This window comes from Dipodomys spectabilis, unplaced genomic scaffold (assembly GCF_019054845.1).
Source record: "Dipodomys spectabilis isolate Male_0828 unplaced genomic scaffold, ASM1905484v1 ptg000108l, whole genome shotgun sequence".
Taxonomy (NCBI): domain Eukaryota; kingdom Metazoa; phylum Chordata; class Mammalia; order Rodentia; family Heteromyidae; genus Dipodomys; species Dipodomys spectabilis.
The window spans coordinates 5,842,582-5,857,065 of record NW_024870785.1 but is presented as its reverse complement, the minus strand read 5'-3'; the positions used below and the strand labels follow the sequence as shown (position 1 = coordinate 5,857,065).

At 54.3% G+C, this 14,484-nt stretch overlaps 1 protein-coding gene across 1 annotated transcript; it reads right to left on the bottom strand.

Moving 5' to 3' along the window:
- Positions 1-18: 18 nt before the first annotated feature.
- On the bottom strand, positions 19-14,469 carry Ccndbp1 (cyclin D1 binding protein 1). Its single transcript, XM_042687652.1, has 11 exons — positions 14,331-14,469; positions 14,141-14,200; positions 8,758-8,849; positions 6,870-6,951; positions 6,070-6,166; positions 5,606-5,679; positions 4,830-4,906; positions 3,970-4,250; positions 2,844-2,904; positions 941-987; positions 19-674 (listed from the first exon to the last, which is right to left on the bottom strand). The coding sequence occupies exons 1-11, from the start codon at positions 14,413-14,415 to the stop codon at positions 560-562; spliced, it is 1,071 nt and encodes a 356-aa protein (XP_042543586.1). The 5' UTR covers positions 14,416-14,469; the 3' UTR covers positions 19-559.
- Between the last annotated feature and the right edge of the window lie 15 nt (positions 14,470-14,484).

The window sequence follows — 14,484 nt, the reverse complement described above, 5'->3', positions numbered from 1 at the left end:
GGACACATCTATCAAATTAGCACAATACCAATTTATTTCAGAGGCATGGAATAAGGTGGGCTAATAATCAGAAAGACTATGGCTAAGAATACCATGTAAGTACTGAAAGTAGGTTTTGTGCAAGGCCCTAAATTCAAACCCTAGTACCACACCAAAAGAAAGGAAGAAAGGTTCTGGTTTCAACAGACTGCATTTCTCAAAGAAACCCTGAAAGGAGCCTCATCTTTGGCATTTTAACATCAACACCTTCAGCAGTGAAACAATACATGTTACTGCAAATTAGGAATAAGGCAGCTTCCCTAGGAATCTCTGAAAGCAAATTCAGGAACAAACTTATGCAATTACCTTTTGTATTTAGCACAAAAATACGTCACACTCATATGGCTTATAAATAACTGCCAATCTGGATAGCCAATAATCTCTGATAATAGTTTTTTTATTAAATAATGGACAGCAACTCCCTTTCTATCCAGCAATTATTCTAGCTCTACTTAAAAGCAGATATTGGGACCTGGGTGTGAATGTAAAAGAAAGAAAAGAGTAAGAACGAGCCTGAAACTCATAATTCAGCTGCACTCTGAGTGAGTTCCTTAACTCTATTCATGCAGTGATCAATGGCATTAATGAGTAAAAGGATCCAACTATCTTCTGGCTGAGAGGTCACATGACTTGCTCTGCAAAGGAAGCAGGGGAAAGAAAAGTTCAATTTAGTAGCATCAAGAGAACATCTACCCCAAGGAAAGCATAAAGAAGAATCTATAGAGAGAAATGGCAAGATTCCACATAGGAACTCAGCTGCTCCACAGCTGAAACTGAAAGAAAACTCCATATTCACCCTTCCCCACTCTGTAAAATGGGAGCTTAGTGAGAATGGCTGGATAGACAGTTTTTTTGTTTTTTCTCAAAAGCCCCTGGGGCTTTTGTAAGTCTTTACACTTACTTTGTAATTTCAAGTGCCTTCTTTAAAACAGATACAAGTTTTGCAGACTAAAAAAGAGAGAGAGAAGTTAATCCTGAGGTTTTCATCAAAAGAAAAAGAAAGTGCAAATATCTTAAAGGACCTATGTTTATATATATCAAACATACATGCAAAACTTATTATAACTGTTTCTACAAAATAATGTATATGTTTTAAAAAATTAGCTGGGCCACCAGTGGCTCACGCCTACAATCCTAGCTACTCAATAGGCTGAGATTGGAGGACCATGTTCAAAGCCAGCCCGGGCAGAAAACTCCGTGAGACTATCTCCAATAAACCACCAGAAACCCGGAAGTGGCACTTTGGCTCAAGTGGTAAAGCACTAGCTTGAGCTGAAGAGCTGAGGGACAGTGCCCAGGCCCAGAGATCAAGCCCCATGACCAACAAAAATAAAAAATTAAGTATTTTTAGGCTGAAAAACAGAACAGAAAAAGAAATGTAACCTAAATTTTTCTCTATTGCTGATTTCTCATAGTATCAAGCAGAAATTACTAATGTACATTTGTCATTAAAACAATAACCCCCCAAAAAGAGCCATAGTAAGAATTTTAAGAACATCAATAACAAGTTATGATAGGGAGCCAGGGTTGTAGCTCAGTGACAGAACACAAATGTAGAACGCGTGGAATTCAGGGTTTAATTTCCTCAAAAAAAGCAAAACAACATAAAGTTTTTTTTTTCTTTCTGCCAGTCCTGGAACTTGAACTCAGGGCCTGGGCACTGTCCCTGAGCTTCTTTTGCCCAAGGCTAGCACTCTACCATTTGAGCCACAGTGCCACTTCCAGCTTTTTCTGTTTATGTGGTACTGAGGAATTGAACCCAGGGCTTCATGCCTGCTAGGCAAGCACTCTACCACTAGTAACCATATTACTAGTCCCCATAAAGATGCTATAATTCATAATACATATGTAAGCATAGTAGATATTGTAGATATTGTGTTTGGGATAACTAAGAAGAACATACTGCTCTTAAGTCAAATTAGTTTGTTGTTGTTTTTTTTAAGTAGGAAAGATACTTTATTGGGGTAGACATGGAGCACCCACTAGTCCATGAAGAAGTCAAGTTTTTAAGAGTTACTATGCAGACAAAAAAAAAAAAAAAGTAATGAGAAAGGAAAGAGAAAAAAGAAAGGACTGGAGATGTGGCCCAAGAGGTAGAATACCTGCCTAGGGAGCACAAAAAACAGCTCCCCAAAGAATCCTATTCTGTTCAAGGTGTCTGAACATTATATAATGAATATATATTTGGCAAATATAACTTCCAGAAATTAATTAGAATGGATATATAAGATCAGAACTATTACATCTGACTACAAAATATAAGTTCACTGGGCAGTTTTATTTTTTTTCAATCCCATTGGGGATAAGAACTGGAGATTTTAAAAGAAAACAACTCTAGTAAAAGGCATAGTATTTGAAAGAATACAATAAAGTCAGATCTTTAGAAAGAACTCAATTAATCAGATAAATTACCCAAAGAATTCATATTAGAACAGAGTGTGTTGATGGAACATTTACACTTGCCTAGATCAGAAACTAGGAATTTGCAATTTCAAATTCAGGTATTACTAATTAACAACAAAAATGAAAACAAAAAAACCCAAGCTGTAATTCAGGTTTTCTTTTCAAAACAGCATTTTCTAAGACCTTTGTGGTATTCCAAATATTACCCAGGTGGTTATAGAAGACAGAACACAGCTCATGGCAATTATAATTCAACTAAGCCACTATTTGTCCAACACAAACACATGAAAAATTGTAACATTACTGTTATATTTGCCTCCAAGTATGACAATATGCACAATAATGACTAATAAATTCTACTAATTAGGTCTGTAGCTACTCCCCTAAAAGCTGGTACTTACATTGAGTCGCACAGTGAGTTGGCACACAGGTGGATATATACTCAGGGCCAAATCATCCACACTAAAAGCAGAAGGCAAAAAATACGCATTAACACAAGGCAACAAGCTCAATGTGGTTGTTTCCACTTGGATATGACTAAGGAAAAAGTGACTATTCCAGAAATGACAAAATAATCAGAAGTTCAAATGGCTGGAGGTTCTATAAGACAATCTAATCTGTTTTGTTTAAAAATGTTAATGTCAAGGCAGGCTCCTGCCTGTAATCCTAGCTACTCAGGAGGCTCTTATTTCCAATTAACCACCAGAAAACTGGAAGTGGCACTGTGGCTTAAAGTGTAGAGCACCAGCCTTGAGTGAAAGAGCTCAGGGACAGTGCCCAGGCCCTGAGTTCAAGCCCCACAAAGACAAAAAAAAAAAAAAAAGACTTAGAGGTGTAGCTCAAGTGGTACAGTGCCAGCTGTGAGAGAAAAAAATTGAGTGAGAGTACAAGTCTATGAGTTCAAGGCCTGACACATACACAAAAAAGAACTAATCCAGTATAGGAAAAAAAAAGAAAAGAAAAGAAAATAGGGGCTGAGAAGGTGGCTCAGTGATGGAGTGCTTGCCTCGCATGCATGAGGCCCTGGGTTTGATTGCTTAGCACCACATAAGCAGAAAAAGCTGTAGGTGGCGCTGTGGCTCTAGTGGTAGAGGACTAGCCCAGGCCCAGAGTTCAGGCCCCATGACGGACAAAAAACAAAAAAAAAAAAGAAAGAAAATAGATGAATACAAATGAAGGCTGTAAAAATTATCACTGAAGTACTTTTCCTATACAGTTTAACATATTTTTTTTAATTTGCATTTATTTTTGCCAGTCCTGAGATGAACTCAGGGCCTAGGCAGTGTCCCTGAGCTTCTTTTGCTCAAGGCTAGCACCACCACTTCAGCCACAGCGCCACTTCCAGCTTTTTTCTGCTTATGTGTACTGAGGAATCAAACCCAGGGCTTCATGCATGCTAGTCAATCACTCTACCACTAAGCCACATTCTTAGCCCTCAAAATATTTTTAAAACTAGGGTGAAACCTTGGGGTGACAGCACAAGCTGGTATTAAAACATTCTCACTCTCAAGTAAGAAATGTACTTACCTGGGGCTGATCTCATCACAAATATCCACAATGTCATCTAGCTGGGCCACCTGGTCCTTCTTCCCATTCTCTGCCACTAAGAGCCGAATTTTCTTCAGGCAGGCCTTGGATGCTTTCACCAGTGCAAGGCATGGCACTATGAGCTCTTGGTCCTCCTCTGACCAATATGAGTCCTGATTGCTTGGAAACCCCAATGCATCATCCTCATTACTGTGGTTGTCAGAGTTGTCTTCCTCAGAATCATTCAAGAGGCCACGGTAAGGATCACATTCCTCGACAGCCTAAGACACGCCATCATATAGACCAATGAAATAAAAAGTCCTATTATGTTTTTAGGACCACAATTGAGTTGTCCACCTCAGTATCCACATCAGTAATGGCTAGAGTTCAATCACTTTATCAATCTCCTTGTCTAGCAATGGAGCAGAGAGGAATGGCACTACCCTACACAGCAGCATAGCATAAGAGATAGAAAACACAGAACATGGGACAGGAGAATGGACTTATTTCTTGTGCTTGGGAAACTCCCTCTTTATGACCAATTCTCATCTCCTCATCAAGAATTGCCTTCCAATAAGCAGAGACAGAGCTTCCCTTACCTGCTCCATTTATTTATTTATTTATTTATTGGTCGGTCATGGGGCTTGAACTCTGGACCTGAGCACTGTCCCTCAGCTCTTCAGCTCAAGGCTAATGCTCTACCACTTGAGCCACAGTGCCACTTCCAGCTTTCTACTGGTTTATTGGAGATAAGAGTTTCACAGACTTTCTTGCCTGGGCTGGCTTTGAACCGTGATCCTCAGATCTCAGCTTCCTGAGTATCTAGGATTACAGGCGTGAGCCACCAGCGCCCGGCTTACCTGTTCCATTTCTTCATGTGCATCCTTCACAAAATCTACACTCTTGGTCAGCATAAGAAGGGCTGCAGCTTTGTTATCTGTGAGTGAAAAATAAAAACATTAGAATTAGAGGAAAAAAAAACAATAATTCTTGTAAGACTGCAAATGGCAATCAACAATGTTTGCTTGCTTGCTTGCTTCCTTCTGTCTTTCCTTCCTCTATGTGTGCCCATCTTGGGGCTTAATCTCAGGGTCTGGGTGCTATCCCTGAACTCTTTTTAGCCCAAGGCTAGTGCTCTACTACTTAAGCCACAGCTCCACTTCTGGCTTTTTGGCAATTAATTGGTGATAAAAGTCTCATGGTTTTTACTGTCTGGGCTGGCTTCCATCCTCAGATCTCAGCCTCCTGAGTAGCTAGGATTATAGGCATGAGCCACTGGTGCCTGGCCCAATGTTGTTTCTTTTGAAGAAAATATCCAGGTCAATAGAGTGTAGTAGTTTAAAATAAAATATCCCCTGCTACTTAGAAAGAGTGTTAAGAAGATTTCCTATCGTTTCTGTCCTTTGGCCCTTCCCCTCCTTCCTCTACCCCACTTCTTTACTCACTGCCAAAAAAAGATAAGGTGTGGCAAAGTATCAGTACTTACATATTAATATTAATGTTAAATTACATATATATTTTTCCACTTATTTCTATAGAAATTAAAATATAAACATGTCACAAAACTAGGAGCTAGACACAAGAGGTTGCTCTGCATTTGTGAGCAGTCAGTGGTGCCCCTAACACTCTTACCCACCTGTTGGTATTCGAGGCACTTGCTCACATGCAGCCCAGACACTGTTGCAGGAGATAAGGTCATTGTTCTCAGGGCTGAAGAATGGAATCAATAAGGAAATATCAGTAAACGAGATTCTTCTGTAAAACGCTCTTTCCTGCTAGTCGTTATTCTCAGCTATAACTTCTTGTGTGTGTGCGTGTGTGTTCCTTAGCATTTTTTGCTCAAGGTTAAAGCTCTATCACTTGAGCCACAGTTCTACTTTTAGTTTTTTTGAGGATTAATTGCAAATTAGAGTTTCACAGACTTCCTGCCTAGTCTGGCTTTGAACTGTGATCCACAGATTTCAGTTTCCTGAGTAGCTAGGATTACAAGTGTGAACCAATGATGCCCACTCAGCTAGCAATAACTTTGCTGTCAGGAGGACTTTCCTCCCCAAGTCAAGGAAATCCATTAACTGCTAACCCACACTGTGGTATCACTACCTCTGAGCTGGGGTGGTAAGAAGCACTTCCACAAGCTGAGCCATGCCATCCATGATGTCCAGAACAGAGCTGCGGACCAGCTTTCTCAGGGTGATCCCTGTGGCCAAGCACAAAGGGTAGCAGCTTAAGCCCCTTCTAAAATGTCACCATTCAAAGTAGTACAGAACATGCTTTAGATAAAGAGCCAGCACAAAAGTCTTCTTATATTCCTATGTCATTTTTCTGTCCTTCCCACCAGTCCTTAGTGCTGTTCTTCAAGAGATTTAGAATAAAATCTTTCGATGACAACATGCATTCGTTCATTAGAGACACTGAGCCTGGATAAATGTGAAAATACATTGGGAATCTAAACCATGTGTGAATAATCTTTAAGATCTATATTCATTTATAATTTGGCATGATTATAATTAGGGCATAAACTTACAGGCTGGGCTGGTGGAAACAACCATGAAGGAACATGGAAATAGGGTGTGATATGATTAAGTAGAAGAGAATAGATGTGACTTAGGTATGGAGCTGAGATTCAGCTAGCTCCTGCAACAGAATGGGTTGGAGAGGAAAGAACCAGTGAAAGTCTTATGTTCAGGCAAGCCCGGGGGAAATGGAAAGTTAGAGCATTTATACCTTACTAAAGGAGCATACAGAGATTACTTACTTTATAAAATTGTCACTGGCTACATTCTATGGAAGAAGCTAAATACTTACATTGGAGCAAGATAAAAGTATCTATATATATAATCCATTATTTTAGCAAAGATTTATCCTATACGTCCAATGTTAATATACACATAGTGACTTACCCTGATCCTTAGGAAGAGAATAGTACACTGCAACAATTGCCCTGATGGCAGCATGGACCTGCTCACAGATTCTCTGGGTTTCCTACAAAGTGACAGATCAGTTCCAGAGTGAAAAAGGGAATAAAAAAACAAGAGAGAATAAATTAGATTAATACAGTCAACCCACCTACTGAGGAAGAGAGCAGACATCTATACGATAGCAACAGTATCATAGTAGGGCTTTGGAAGTCCTACTGAGAGTCATCCCATACCAGAAAGAAGTTAGCTGGACCCCAGATACTGGCTAACAACTCAATAAAGCATTAAGCAACAGCAGGAAAACTTATTGCTGCTATGCTATATTCAAAGATATCCATGATATGTCATGAGATGGTCACCATATCTTAGGTCAAGAGTTAGGTAAACTAAGGCCCAAAGGTCAAATCAGATCTACTGTCAGTTTTTGTAAACAAAATGCTATTAGACACAGGCAAGCTCATTGTTTTATATACTGTCTACTGTTATGTTTATACTTCTAAGGCACAGGTGAGTAGCTAAAAAGACCAAATTATTTACTATTTGGCCTTTTACAGAAAAAAAAGAAAAGTAGCTGGGCGCCAGTGGCTCCCGCCTATAATCCTAGCTACGCAGGATGCTGAGATCTGAGGATCGCAGTTCAAAGCCAGCCTGGATAGGAGAGGTTGTGAGAATCTAATCTCCAATAAACCACCAGAAAACCAGAAGTGGCACTGTGGCTTAAGTGGTAGAGCCCTCGCCTTGAGCTGAAAAGCTCAGGGATAGCACCCAGGCCCAGAGTTCAAGCCCCATGACCACCATCAACAAAAAAAACAAACAACAACAAAAAACTCACAAAAAGTAACAACCCTTATATAGGACCATTAACCAAGTAGGGAGGCTTAAGTGCGTGTGTGTGTGTGTGTGTGTGTGTGTGTGTGTGTGTGTGTGTGTATCTCACAATAGAATTACAATATGTAACTAAAGATAATTAACATGGACAGAATGATGCCAAATATTGACTGTTTACCTTATCATTGATTTTCTAGTCTTTCTTTCCTTGTGCCATTGCTAAGTTCTAAACCAGTACTTAGTAAAATGTGGTCTAAATTGGTATCAGCTGACAAACTGCTACCAGTTTGAGATGAGGTAAGTACAGTGATTCAGAATGCATAGATCTTTTATGGGAATCTGGCATTAGAGCAACACTCAAGCACAGATAAGCCATTCATTATAAACAACTGAGCAACCCTCCCTCCCTCCCCCACCCCAGGTTGTTGTACTAGGGAATGAACTCTGGGCCCTAGCTGACTAGGCAGTCGTTTGAGCCACATCCCCAGCCATTTTGGCAATTTTTTAAGTGCTGCTATATATTTTTTTTTTCAAGCTATATTGTTTATTCTTAAAAGGACAGTCCAGGAGTCTAACTCTCTGCTCCTGCATGAGGAACAGGAAATGTTTGTCCTTTTCTAAAACCCTGCAATACTAAAATAAATCCTTCACAAAACTTTCAAAGTAAAAGGGTGGTCCAAGAGCTGCATTTACAATACGATCTAATATTTTTGTAAAGAGAACCAGGGGCAGATCCATAAACGAACGCGAATGTGTAGATGTGTAAAATACATAAGGAAATGAAAAGGGACTTGAGTGGGGTGATAGACACATTTTAGCACCCTTAGATGTCTTGAATTTTCTATCGTCTAGATATTACGGATTAAATAAAAATAGATTGGATGTATTAGCCCTACCTCCTCTATGCCAGGCGGCACTGAGGCATTTAGTATTCCCGTGGTGTGACAGATAAGGAAAGTAACTCTCCCGGCTAGAGAGTAGAAACGGTGCAGGGAGAAGGAGCAGATTCCTAAGGGGTGAGGAGGGAGCCCGAGGATCCCACCTGTGGAGAAGGCGAAGGCGAGGGCGCAGGAAGTCGAGAGAAGACCGCGGTGAGGGTGGTGGCTTCCCCGGACACTTTCACGGCCGCCTCCTCTGGAGGGTTGGCAGAGGAAGGAGTAAGTGCGGAGCGGCTGCGGCTGCGCTGCACAGGCTTCGATGGCGAAGTGCCCATCAACTCCCCACCCCGGCGCGTTCGGGAGCCTCGGGAGCCGGGCGCGGCCAGGCGTTCCCGGGAGGCCAAGAGGAGGTGTGAGGGAGGCGGGGAGGAGGTGGGAGGGGGGCGGGGAGGAGGTGGGAGGGAGGCGGGGAGGAGGTGGGAGGGAGGCGGGGAGGAGGTGGGAGGGAGGCGGGGAGGAGGTGGGAGGGAGGCGGGGAGGAGGTGGGAGGGAGGCGGGGAGGAGGTGTGAGGGAGGCGGGGAGGGGGTGCGAGGGAGGCGGGGAGGAGGTGGGAGGGAGGCGGGGAGGAGGTGGGAGGGAGGCGGGGAGGGGGTGGGAGGGAGGCGGGGAGGGGGTGCGAGGGAGGTGGGGAGAGGGTGTGAGGGAGGCGGGGAGGAGGTGGGAGGGAGGCGGGGAGGAGGTGTGAGGGAGGCGGGGAGGGGGTGTGAGGGAGGCGGGGAGGAGGTGGGAGGGAGGCGGGGAGGGGGTGTGAGGGAGGCGGGGAGGAGGTGTGAGGGAGGCGGGGAGGAGGTGTGAGGGAGGCGGGGAGGAGGTGGGAGGGAGGCGGGGAGGAGGTGTGAGGGAGGCGGGGAGGAGGTGTGAGGGAGGCGGGGAGGGGGTGCGAGGGAGGCGGGGAGAGGGTGTGAGGGAGGCGGGGAGGAGGTGTGAGGGAGGCGGGGAGGAGGTGTGAGGGAGGCGGGGAGGAGGTGGGAGGGGGGCGGGGAGGGGGTGTGAGGGAGGCGGGGAGGAGGTGTGAGGGAGGCGGGGAGGAGGTGTGAGGGAGGGGAGGAGGTGGGAGGGAGGCGGGGAGGAGGTGGGAGGGAGGCGGGGAGGAGGTGTGAGGGAGGGGAGGAGGTGTGAGGGAGGCGGGGAGGAGGTGGGAGGGAGGCGGGGAGGAGGTGGGAGGGAGGCGGGGAGGAGGTGGGAGGGAGGCGGGGAGGGGGTGGGAGGGAGGCGGGGAGGAGGTGGGAGGGAGGCGGGGAGGAGGTGTGAGGGAGGCGGGGAGGGGGTGCGAGGGAGGGGAGGAGGTGGGAGGGAGGGGAGGAGGTGTGAGGGAGGGGAGGAGGTGTGAGGGAGGCGGGGAGGAGGTGGGAGGGAGGCGGGGAGGAGGTGGGAGGGAGGCGGGGAGGAGGTGGGAGGGAGGCGGGGAGGAGGTGTGAGGGAGGCGGGGAGGGGGTGCGAGGGAGGGGAGGAGGTGGGAGGGAGGCGGGGAGGAGGTGGGAGGGAGGCGGGGAGGTGGGAGGGAGGCGGGGAGGAGGTGTGAGGGAGGCGGGGAGGAGGTGTGAGGGAGGCGGGGAGGAGGTGCGAGGGAGGCGGGGAGGGGGTGTGAGGGAGGCGGGGAGGAGGTGTGAGGGAGGCGGGGAGGAGGTGTGAGGGAGGCGGGGAGGGGGTGCGAGGGAGGCGGGGAGGGGGTGCGAGGGAGGCGGGGAGGGGGTGGGAGGGAGGCGGGGAGGAGGTGTGAGGGAGGCGGGGAGGAGGTGTGAGGGAGGCGGGGAGAGGGTGTGAGGGAGGCGGGGAGGAGGTGGGAGGGAGGCGGGGAGGAGGTGGGAGGGAGGCGGGGAGGAGGTGTGAGGGAGGCGGGGAGGAGGTGGGAGGGAGGCGGGGAGGGGGTGGGAGGGAGGCGGGGAGGAGGTGGGAGGGAGGCGGGGAGGAGGTGGGAGGGAGGCGGGGAGGAGGTGTGAGGGAGGGGAGGAGGTGTGAGGGAGGCGGGGAGGAGGTGTGAGGGAGGCGGGGAGGAGGTGGGAGGGGGGCGGGGAGGAGGTGTGAGGGAGGCGGGGAGGAGGTGGGAGGGAGGCGGGGCGGGGAGGTGGGAGGGAGGCGGGGAGGAGGTGGGAGGGAGGCGGGGAGGTGGGAGGGAGGCGGGGAGGAGGTGGGAGGGAGGCGGGGAGGAGGTGGGAGGGAGGCGGGGAGGAGGTGTGAGGGAGGCGGGGAGGTGTGAGGGAGGCGGGGAGGAGGTGTGAGGGAGGCGGGGAGGAGGTGTGAGGGAGGCGGGGGGGAGGAGGTGTGAGGGAGGCGGGGAGGAGGTGGGAGGGGGGCGGGGAGGAGGTGTGAGGGAGGCGGGGAGGAGGTGTGAGGGAGGCGGGGAGGAGGTGGGAGGGAGGCGGGGCGGGGAGGTGGGAGGGAGGCGGGGAGGAGGTGGGAGGGAGGCGGGGAAGTGGGAGGGAGGCGGGGAGGAGGTGGGAGGGAGGCGGGGAGGAGGTGTGAGGGAGGCGGGGAGGAGGTGGGAGGGAGGCGGGGAGGTGGGAGGGAGGCGGGGAGGAGGTGGGAGGGAGGCGGGGAGGAGGTGTGAGGGAGGCGGGGAGGAGGTGGGAGGGGGGCGGGGAGGTGTGAGGGGGGCGGGGAGGAGGTGGGAGGGAGGCGGGGAGGAGGTGGGAGGGAGGCGGGGAGGAGGTGTGAGGGAGGCGGGGAGGAGGTGTGAGGGAGGCGGGGAGGGGGTGTGAGGGAGGCAGGGAGGAGGTGGGAGGGAGGCGGGGAGGAGGTGTGAGGGAGGCGGGGAGGAGGTGTGAGGGGGGCGGGGAGGAGGTGGGAGGGGGGCGGGGAGGAGGAGTGAGGGAGGCGGGGAGGAGGTGGGAGGGAGGCGGGGAGAGGGTGTGAGGGAGGCGGGGAGGAGGTGGGAGGGAGGCGGGGAGGGGGTGCGAGGGAGGCGGGGAGGAGGTGGGAGGGAGGCGGGGAGGAGGTGTGAGGGAGGCGGGGAGGAGGTGGGAGGGGGGCGGGGAGGAGGTGGGAGGGAGGCGGGGAGGACGTGTGAGGGAGGGGAGGAGGTGTGAGGGAGGCGGGGAGGAGGTGTGAGGGAGGCGGGGAGGAGGTGTGAGGGAGGCGGGGAGGAGGTGTGAGGGAGGCGGGGAGGAGGTGGGAGGGAGGCGGGGAGGGGGTGCGAGGGAGGCGGGGAGGAGGTGGGAGGGAGGCGGGGAGGAGGTGGGAGGGAGGCGGGGAGGGGGTGGGAGGGAGGCGGGGAGGAGGTGGGAGGGAGGCGGGGAGGAGGTGGGAGGGGGGCGGGGAGGAGGTGGGAGGGAGGCGGGGAGGAGGTGGGAGGGAGGCGGGGAGGAGGTGGGAGGGGGGCGGGGAGGAGGTGGGAGGGAGGCGGGGAGGAGGTGGGAGGGAGGCGGGGAGGAGGTGGGAGGGAGGCGGGGAGGAGGTGTGAGGGAGGCGGGGAGGAGGTGCGAGGGAGGCGGGGAGGAGGTGTGAGGGAGGGGAGGAGGAGTGAGGGAGGCGGGGAGGAGGTGGGAGGGAGGCGGGGAGGAGGTGTGAGGGAGGGGAGGAGGTGTGAGGGAGGCGGGGAGGGGGTGGGAGGGAGGCGGGGAGGAGGTGTGAGGGAGGGGAGGAGGTGGGAGGGAGGCGGGGAGGAGGTGGGAGGGAGGCGGGGAGGAGGTGTGAGGGAGGCGGGGAGGAGGTGGGAGGGAGGAGGGGAGGAGGTGCGAGGGAGGCGGGGAGGGGGTGCGAGGGAGGGGAGGAGGTGGGAGGGAGGCGGGGAGGAGGTGGGAGGGAGGCGGGGAGGTGTGAGGGAGGCGGGGAGGAGGTGGGAGGGGGGCGGGGAGGAGGTGGGAGGGAGGCGGGGAGGAGGTGTGAGGGAGGCGGGGAGGAGGTGGGAGGGAGGCGGGGAGGGGGTGTGAGGGAGGCGGGGAGGAGGTGGGAGGGAGGCGGGGAGGAGGTGTGAGGGAGGCGGGGAGGAGGTGGGAGGGAGGCGGGGAGGTGGGAGGGAGGCGGGGAGGAGGTGGGAGGGAGGCGGGGAGGAGGTGTGAGGGAGGCGGGGAGGAGGTGAGAGGGAGGCGGGGAGGTGTGAGGGGGGCGGGGAGGAGGTGGGAGGGAGGCGGGGAGGAGGTGGGAGGGAGGCGGGGAGGAGGTGGGAGGGAGGCGGGGAGGAGGTGGGAGGGAGGCGGGGAGGAGGTGTGAGGGAGGCGGGGAGGAGGTGGGAGGGAGGCGGGGAGGTGGGAGGGAGGCGGGGAGGAGGTGGGAGGGAGGCGGGGAGGAGGTGTGAGGGAGGCGGGGAGGAGGTGGGAGGGAGGCGGGGAGGTGTGAGGGGGGCGGGGAGGAGGTGGGAGGGAGGCGGGGAGGAGGTGTGAGGGAGGCGGGGAGGAGGTGGGAGGGGGGCGGGGAGGAGGTGGGAGGGAGGCGGGGAGGAGGTGGGAGGGAGGCGGGGAGGTGTGAGGGAGGCGGGGAGGAGGTGTGAGGGAGGCGGGGAGGAGGTGGGAGGGAGGCGGGGAGGAGGTGGGAGGGGGGCGGGGAGGAGGTGGGAGGGAGGCGGGGAGGAGGTGGGAGGGAGGCGGGGAGGAGGTGGGAGGGAGGAGGGGAGGAGGTGGGAGGGAGGCGGGGAGGAGGTGGGAGGGGGGCGGGGAGGAGGTGGGAGGGAGGAGGGGAGGAGGTGGGAGGGGGGCGGGGAGGAGTGAGGGCGGCGGGGAGGAGGTGTGAGGGAGGAGGGGAGGAGGTGGGAGGGAGGCGGGGAGGAGTGAGGGAGGCGGGGAGGAGGTGGGAGGGGGGCGGGGAGGAGGTGTGAGGGAGGCGGGGAGGAGGTGGGAGGGGGGCGGGGAGGAGGTGGGAGGGAGGCGGGGAGGAGGTGGGAGGGGGGCGGGGAGGAGGTGGGAGGGGGGCGGGGAGGAGGTGGGAGGGAGGCGGGGAGGAGGTGGGAGGGGGGCGGGGAGGAGGTGGGAGGGAGGCGGGGAGGGGGTGGGAGGGAGGCGGGGAGGGGGTGGGAGGGGGGCGGGGAGGGGGTGGGAGGGAGGAGGGGAGGAGGTGGGAGGGAGGCGGGGAGGAGGTGGGAGGGAGGCGGGGAGGAGGTGTGAGGGAGGCGGGGAGGAGGTGGGAGGGAGGCGGGGAGGAGGTGGGAGGGAGGCGGGGAGGAGGTGGGAGGGAGGCGGGGAGGGGGTGGGAGGGAGGCGGGGAGGGGGTGGGAGGGAGGCGGGGAGGGGGTGGGAGGGAGGCGGGGAGGGGGTGGGAGGGAGGCGGGGAGGGGGTGGGAGGGAGGCGGGGAGGGGGTGGGAGGGAGGCGGGGAGGAGGTGGGAGGGAGGCGGGGAGGGGGTGGGAGGGAGGCGGGGAGGGGGTGGGAGGGAGGCGGGGAGGAGGTGGGAGGGAGGCGGGGAGGGGGTGGGAGGGAGGCGGGGAGGGGGTGGGAGGGAGGCGGGGAGGAGGTGGGAGGGAGGCGGGGAGGGGGTGGGAGGGAGGCGGGGAGGAGGTGGGAGGGAGGCGGGGCGGGGGGGGGGTCCCCGGGGTCCCCCCGACAGGAGGCACTCACTGAGTCTCCTCCAGAACGCGTCCCGCTGGAACTCCCCGGCGGTCTCCTGGGCTTCGCCGACTGGCAGTGTCCGGGTTGAAGGGTGGGGGGAGAGGGGCGCAGCGGCCCGAGGGAAAGGCGGAGGTGAGCGGAGCCCCGTCCTCCGCCCGCCCCGAACGCCGCCCCGGCCCGTCCCCCTGCGCCAGCTCACCCCGCACTCTCGGTAGCAGCAGCCGCAGCTCCGCCGCCAGGTGCTGGAGCTGCTCCCGGGCGGGGACCGCGGCGACCCCGGCCATGTCAGTCAGTCAGTCGCTCGCTCGCCGAGGCCCGAAGCTTCGCCGTGGCGGCTCCACTTCCGGCAACAA